Source organism: Sinocyclocheilus rhinocerous, unplaced genomic scaffold (genome assembly GCF_001515625.1).
Source record: "Sinocyclocheilus rhinocerous isolate Xijiao unplaced genomic scaffold, SAMN03320098_v1.1 scaffold429, whole genome shotgun sequence".
In the NCBI taxonomy this organism is placed as follows: Eukaryota; Metazoa; Chordata; class Actinopteri; order Cypriniformes; family Cyprinidae; genus Sinocyclocheilus; species Sinocyclocheilus rhinocerous.
Window position 1 is genome coordinate 36,451 of NW_015665829.1, and position 8,226 is coordinate 44,676.

The following is an 8,226-nucleotide window of genomic DNA, read 5'->3' on the forward strand; positions in this document are numbered from 1 at the left end:
ATGAAGTTGCTCACACATATATATATATATATATATATATATATATATACACACATTACAATATTTTCCCAACATTACATTACAATATACAAATAAATATATTGTCACATATTTTTCAATATATGAAAAGCAGCAATTCCTAGTATTTAATATATTGTAACATATTAGCACAATATATTATTCTGTATATTTTCAATATACAGTAAATAAATATGTTGATCTTTAATATTCTAATTATTTTCTGTGTGTAGGGGATGGTGTTTCAGTAATATTTACACAGTAAAGCATTTAAGATACATTTATGAAACTGCAAAAATGGAAAACGTAAAGGTTGTTTTGGCAAAGAGAAATTACACATGTGGCAATTTATGCCACAATATAATTGAACAGTGCTAATATAGCAGCACTTACATCTTAGATGCGTTATTCTTTAAAAGGCTGACTTTGTGAGACAAATACATTACTGTACACCATTAAAAACACAAGAATTAGTGAAGATGGCTCAGTGTTTTTAATATGTTTATTTTACATAATCCCCCTCCCCTCAAACATAAAAAAAAACACAATAATCAATTTAAACTTCACTTAGAGTCTTCGTAGTAATGTATACCAATATCCCCACAGACCCAGCTATTCAAACCACACACAGAAGACAGATAAAACAATACAATCATTATTCATGCCCTCCCAACAGGAAAGCAAGAAGAGCTGCTTCTTAAAGACTGTACATCAGAGTCTGATATTATCAGTCAGGATCTAATGACACAGGACGCCCATGTGCTGCATTGCTACAGTTTGACTGATAGTTGAGTTGTCACAGCAGAAGATAAATGATGTGGAAAAACATCGCATTTATTTACATTGACATTCATGTTTATTTCAAATATAGAGCAGCGTGATTAACAAAGCCTTTAATGCCATCAGATAACCATTGGACTGTTTCCTCTCAGATGTACTGTATGCAGTCATCAGCACAGGAAGTGGATCAAAGATTTCGGATTGTACTGAAATGTAACAACCATCCCAGAGGACTCTGACCCGGTGAGATTCGATGGCTCAGCAGGTATCATCACGACAGGGAACGTTTCTGTCCACATCCTCATTATCTCAGCTTAGGGAGGTGAGCAGTGCAAGCTTTCAGAATGGGGAAGAAATATGAGATTTAACATTTGCTTCAAGCTGGATGCAATTCGGCATAGCTGAGATTTTGACACGTGCAACAGGAAGCTGTTGGTTAGAAAGTTTCATGTTATCAGAACTGAGTGCATATTAATAAAGATGAAGATCTGACAAATCTGCCATGATCTTCAAGACACTGTGAGATTAATATTAAAAGGTGTGTGATGTGTACATGTAGAAATGTTGACGGTGGTTCAACTTTCCAACACCCAAACCTAACAAAGGCATTATGCTTATTGAAAACTTGAGTCAAAATTGACCCCATTTACTAAATAACTGTGCTTGATCTTATCCATATTCTGAAGAAACTAAAGTTTGTTTTATAATCCATCATAAAAATATATCAATACATAGTTGAGTTACAATAATTGTAAGGTTCCAGCTACTGTTCATGTTTTTTTGAACAGATAATGGTTAGAAACTTGGAATTTTAGAAAAAAATAATAATAACATGGCAGCAGCTTTGACAGGAAGTACACATTTTGCTGTTTCCATCATTACCAGTGTTATTTTATAAGGTAATATAGAAGTGATGATATAGATGTATTTTTGCCATAATCTACTCTACTGTTCAAAAGTTTGGGGTCTGTAAGAATTTTTTTTTTTTAATAAGTCTCTTATGCTCACCAAAGCTGCATTTATTTGATCAAAAATACAGTAAAACAGTAATATTGTGAAATATTATTACAATTTTAAATATGTTTTCTATTTGAATATGTTAAAATGTAATTTATTCCTGTGATGCAAAGCTGAATTTTCAGCATCGTTACTCCAGTCGTCAGTGTCACATGATCCTTCAGAAATCATTAGTGTTTACTATTGTCATTTTGCATTATTGACGCACTATTTTCCTAATTAATGCTGTTCAGTTGCTTTGACACAATCTGTATTGTTAAAAGCGCTATATAAATAAAGGTGACTTGACTTGACTTGACTTCAGAAATCATTCCTAATATACTGATTTGCTGCTCAAGAAACATTTATTATTATTAATGTTAAAAAGAGTTGTGCTGATTAATATTTTTGTGGAAACCATGACACATTTTTTTTGTCAAGGTTCTTTGATGAACAGCATTTATTTGAAATAGAAATATTTTGTAACATTATCAATGTCTTTGTCACTTTTGATCAATTTAATGCATCTTTGCTGAATAAAAGTATTATCAGAGTGGAATCTCGTAAATGGAGCACAATAATATTAACCACTAATAATACTTAAATTAAAACCCAATGGATAAAATCAAGTTCCATTTGGAAATATCTCACATTCTGGAAGTTAAAAGTGTTGGTGTTTCTTGTTGACTTCATGGGGACAGTAAATCCTGCTATTAAATGAAGACAAGAACATCCTTGTGCTGGTTTCATCCGAAACACTATTGCAACATCAATACATGTGGATTTCTGCTGGGAAATGGTCTTGAGATCTGAGAACAAAATCCATCATTGCACATTTCTATGCTTTCGTAATCACACTTGCCATTTATTATTATTTCTGTTATGTGCGTAACTTTCATCTGTGGTTCAAAACCCTCTGCTGACTGGATCGGATTTGGAAGATAGAAGAGATCTGAACTGACCTGCATCCCAGAGGAGGACTCGAGAACATTTCGCATGGCTAAAAAAACTACAGCACTGTGTCTCTGCATGACCAAGAACATGAATGACAACAAACAGACCCAGAGGACTCCTGATGACTGCTGTAAAAAATCTGGACGAAGACCTATCACGACAAAACAGAATTCAAAAGTCCTACGAGACCCGTAAACACTCGATCCGGTCACACCAGCAGAAGGTCCGTTCAGCTCAACACTCACTGATCTGATGATGTGCTGTCATCTTTCAATTGTCTAAACGATTTTGCTCAAGTATAGTCTTTTTCTTTTGAGTTTACTTGGCAAAAGAAGTCACAGCTGGATTCCCATGAAGCAATAACTTGAAGCTTTTGGGAGATGAATGCTGAACAAAACCAAGTTTTGAAACATTACTTTCTACTGTAAGTCTGATCTTTTTCTGAAGAAACCGTCTTTCATCCCGCTGTTTCACACTGTCCCAGTACTTGTTTAGATGCGTTTGTTTTGTTCTGTCCTCTCAGGTGCACTGCTCTTTCTCCTTGTCCGTCAGTTTTTAGGCATTATTGGAGCTGATCTCTCCTAGCAGCCAGTATGTCCTCATCCGTCCCTTTCCCTTCATCTCCACATCTCCCCTGAGCTCCAGCTGGAAGCAGTTGAATTCCTGCAGGACGGCCCGTGTGGCCTCTGAAACATGGATCTTCAGGGCTGATGGAGGAGAAATCAGCGCACAGTAGATTATGAAATAATCAGACACGCTCTTTTCTCTCTCCCTGTGTGTGTGTGAAGAAATATAGCCATAAAAGTAAACTCTCTTTAAGTTCACTTGAGTTGCTTTTTATTTCATTATTATTACATTATCTGTATGTAAAGTTTTTTTCTTTAAATATACTTTTAAGATTTGAAGTACACTAGAAGTGCATATTCAATACAATAAAGGCTTTTCAGGAATCCCAGTATGGCATTTTATACATATGTGACCCTGGACCACAAAACCAATCATAAGGGTACATTTTGTGAAATTGAGATATATACATCATATGAAAGCTGAATAAATAAGCTTTCCATTGATGTATGGTTTGTTAGGATAGGACATGGTTTTGCGCTCCAGGGTCACATTTTATATTTTGTACTGAAATAAATGTTTCTTTAAATCCTGCTGTTTATCACTATATCACTATACTATATTTATATGGAAATTATTATTCCTGCTTGCACAGTTTTACTCAAAGTTCACTCAAGTGATTTATAAATGCCAGACTACTTCAGATGATTAATCGAAAAGATGCAGCTTTCACATGCAAAGAGGTTAGCCAATTATAATAGAGATAATTTACATATAGAAGGGTTAAAGATGCAGTAGTAAAAAAAAGGGGGGGGGAAATTGATCAATTCCATCTGTCAGAAAGAGGGTACAAAATGATAATTTATAACTACACTACTGTTCAAAACTACCATTTGGGGTCAGTAACATTTAAAAAAATAAATGAATACTTTCATTCAGCAAGGATGCATTAAACTAATCAAAAGTGAAAGTGCAGACATTTATAATGTTACAAGAGACTGCCATTTATTTTCCAACATAAATACTGTTCTTTTGAACTTTTTTCTATTCATCACAGAATCCTGTAAAAATATATATCACGGTTTTTAGGGATGCACCGATATGAAAATTTTGGCCAGTACCGATAACCAATAATTCTTTAAATATGAAAGCCGATAACCGATATGTTGGCCGATAAATCTAAATCCACATTTTTACATAATTTTTGAGAGCCTGATTACCAAAAAAGTCTCACCATTAAAAGGCATTAAACACTTCAACATAAATCAAACATAAAGCAGCCTTACAAATAAATAAACTAATGCTTAAATAATGGAAACAAGTTACTGGACAACATTACTTACGTGTAAAAAAAAATAAAAAAATCATGTGCCATGGATAAATTAAACGGAATAACCTCTGCACCGACAATAATTAAATTATTTTAATTAAACCATATTGTTGATGAAAATAATAAGATACAAATAAAAGTGATAGTTATTATTAATACTATATCAATGATTTTGAAAAAGAAGTATCTTAAATACCACTGTTTCAAATAGCAGCATTGCTGTTTGAGCTGAGTGCGCTGTAGCTGAAGAGCTGAATGAACACCAGTAAACTGAAGCGCATTGTGAGCGGGTTAATTAGGCTGCATGAGAATCAGATCTTTATACAACATAAACATAATATTCTAACTTATTTATGACAAAAAGACGCAAATGCACAAGTGAACTCGAACGAAGTTACGCGCTAGTCAGATGTGTAACTTGTGGATGCGCTCTTGGCACTTCCCGTAACAGCGCGCTGAAACACGCCAAATAAACCCAAATAATTCACAACTTTTTTTATTACGGTAATATTCTCTTTATAATATTATGTTTATGACATTCCCAATTATAGTTATTAATGTTGTGCATTGCTGTCCAAGCTACGTTTGCTGAAGCTGAAGAGCTGAATAAACACCGGTAAACTGAAGTACTGCCAGCTTATTTACCTCAAGGAAATGCATCATATATTCAGATATAATCAGATATTTATACAACATAAATATAATATTACAACTTATATATGTACAAAACGACTCAAATGCACAAGTGAACTCGAACTAAGTTAAACGTGCTAATTAGAATGTGTAACTTTGTTGTGGATGCGCTTTTGGCTCTTCCCGCAACAACGCGCTGAAACACGGAAACCAAACCGAAATAATTCATAACGTTTTATTATAATAGTGTTCTCATTATAATGCTATATATATATATATGACAATCCCAATCATAGTTATTAATGTTGTGCGCTGCGGTTTGAGCTGCGTGCGCTGAGCTAAATATGATCCCTGGCAAACTGAAGCGCTCTATTAACCCTCTATTAGCTTAACGAAACGCATTCTCTATGAGATAAATCAGATTTATATGCATAAAATAAACACAATATTACAACGTACAATTGCACAAAAGACTGTAAATGCACAAGCGAACTTAACTGTGCTAGTCATGAAGGTGTGGATCCATTGTGGATGCGCTCTTCCCTTAACAACGCGCTAAACCACGGGCGAACAAAGATTCCAAAACATTATTTTACAGTAGCTAATGATCTCATTATAATATGACAGAATTGCCCAGCACATGTTGCAGTTCACTGTATTTTCCTTTTCGAAGTGATTCCAATAATATTTCAAGCAATTAAAAACGATCGTGGTGAACAGTGCGCATCTGAAGTGTCTCTTCAGGAAATAATTATTTATCGGCTCTAAGATATCGGCCAAATTCTCTTATCGGTTCGATAACGATAACAGAAAAATTTACATTTATTGACCGATACTGATATGGTGGCCGATATATCGTGCATTCCTTACGGTTTTCTCAAAAATAATAATAAGATAATCAGCACAACTGTTTTCAGCACTGATAAAGATAATAAAAAGTATTTATTGAGCATAAAATCAGCATATTAGGATGATTTCTGAAGGATCATGTGACACTGAAGACTGGAGTAATGATGCTGAAAATTCAGCTTTGATCACATGAATAAATTACATTTTAAAATATACTAAAATAGAAAACACTTCTTTTAAATTGTAATAATATTTCTAAATATTACTGTTTTACTGTTTTTTCCAAATAAATGCAGTCTTGTTGAGCATAAATGAATTATTTCTAAATAACTAAAAAAAATTCTACCAACAAATCTTTGAACAGTAGTGTAAATTACAACTGTCGTAGTGCAATAAACCAGTTAACATTATACATATACACTATAAATTGACTTCAGGGAAAAATAAATGCCATAGAAGCGTGGAATACAACCCTTTCAAAAGTCTGGAGGCACCTCACCTTCTCCATTGGATTCCATGCGTGAAGCTGTGTTGACTGTATCGCCAAACAAACAATACCGAGGCATTTTCAAACCAACCACCCCTGCACACACAGGGCCTGGACACATGAAAACACACACATAACCATCAGTCAAACCTCCCCATTAGTCAGCCATCAACACACAGATATGTCCTCAGAGAGGCCAGACCGCTCTGTGCTGTACTTGCACTCTATTAAACACTTTCGTGACCCCTGATCCTCACCGCTGTGGATGCCGATGCGTAGGCGAAGCTGCTGGTTGGGTCGGTGGCGGATTTGAAAGGAGTGAACGGCCTCCAGCAGAGCCAGAGACATGCGGGCGATCTCGCGTGCGTGCAGTTTCCCGTTCCTCACAGGAAGGCCCGACACCACCATGTAGGCGTCACCGATGGTCTCCACCTGGGGGCGCCACACAAAAACACATCGTTCGGCTCAGTGATGGGCAGAGAGTGTGAGAGACATCTCAGTCACTTAAAAATATAGATCTTAGTTTCTTTCTTCTGCTGAACACAAAAGAAAATATTTTGAAGAATGTGTGTAACTGAACAGTTTACGGTAGCCATTGACTTCCAGAGTACAGAAAAAATACAATGGAAGTCAATGGCTGCTAGAAACTGTTTGGTTGCCAACATTCTTCAAAATATCTTCTTTTGTTTTCAACAAAAGAAAGAAACTCATACAGGTTTGGAACAACATGAGAGTGAGTAAATGATGACAGACTTTCATTTTGGGTGAACTATCCCTTTAAACTAATCGAGCACTTGTGTTGTTGAACAGGCGGTGAATGTAATGACTGGAATTTGGAATTACCTTGTACACGTCAAAATTGTCGATGATTGCATCAAAGCAAGTGTAGAGATCATTCAGCAGTGTTACCACCTGTGGCGGTTGCAAATGGACAAATAGATAATCTATTTTAACTCAATACTGCAATGAGTGTTGCAGTAAAGTACAAAATTAGCCTATAATTATTTGTGTGCGTCTCTTTGAGGAGTGTTTACTGAATTACCCCATTACAGAGGGTTTCTGACCTGCATCGGTGTGCTTTCGGCTGATAATGCGGTGAAGCCCACAATGTCACTGAAGTAGATGGTGACCGAGTCAAAGGCTTCTGCCTGCACCATCTCACCTCTCTTCAGCTGCTCAGCCACTGAGCTGAAACAAAAAACACACACACACACACACACAATCAGATACAGGCTCACCGATTGAAAAATCGGTGCACATAACTTAGTATGAATAATTTCATACAACCATTTAAAAATATATATTTTTTAAACAAATGTTGCATCAGAACTGGACACCTCACATTTTTTTTACATACACTATTCAAAAGTTTGGGGTCGGTTAAATCTTTTAATGTTTTTAAAAAAAGTCTCTTATGCTCATTACAGCTGCATTAATTTGATCAAAAATACAGTTTAAACAGTAATATTGCGAAATATTATTAAAATGTAAAATAACTGCTATTTGAATATATTTATAACTGCTATTTGAATACATTTTGAAATGTAATTTATTCCTGTGATGCAAAGTTGAATTTTCAGCATCATTACTCCAGTCTTCAGTGTCACATGTTCCT

At 35.2% G+C, this 8,226-nt stretch overlaps 1 protein-coding gene across 1 annotated transcript in view; it reads right to left on the bottom strand.

Moving 5' to 3' along the window:
• Positions 1-2,311: 2,311 nt before the first annotated feature.
• The window catches only part of LOC107731544 (atrial natriuretic peptide receptor 1-like), a 97,645-nt gene continuing 91,730 nt past the window's right edge, over positions 2,312-8,226 (bottom strand). The window contains exons 17-21 of the mRNA XM_016542660.1: positions 7,676-7,844; positions 7,455-7,523; positions 6,869-7,043; positions 6,624-6,722; positions 2,312-3,455 (exon numbers count right to left, since the gene is read on the bottom strand). Coding sequence (XP_016398146.1) covers positions 3,304-3,455; positions 6,624-6,722; positions 6,869-7,043; positions 7,455-7,523; positions 7,676-7,844 — 664 coding nt within the window. The 3' untranslated portion in view covers positions 2,312-3,303. The remainder of the gene's footprint in view (positions 3,456-6,623; positions 6,723-6,868; positions 7,044-7,454; positions 7,524-7,675; positions 7,845-8,226) is intronic.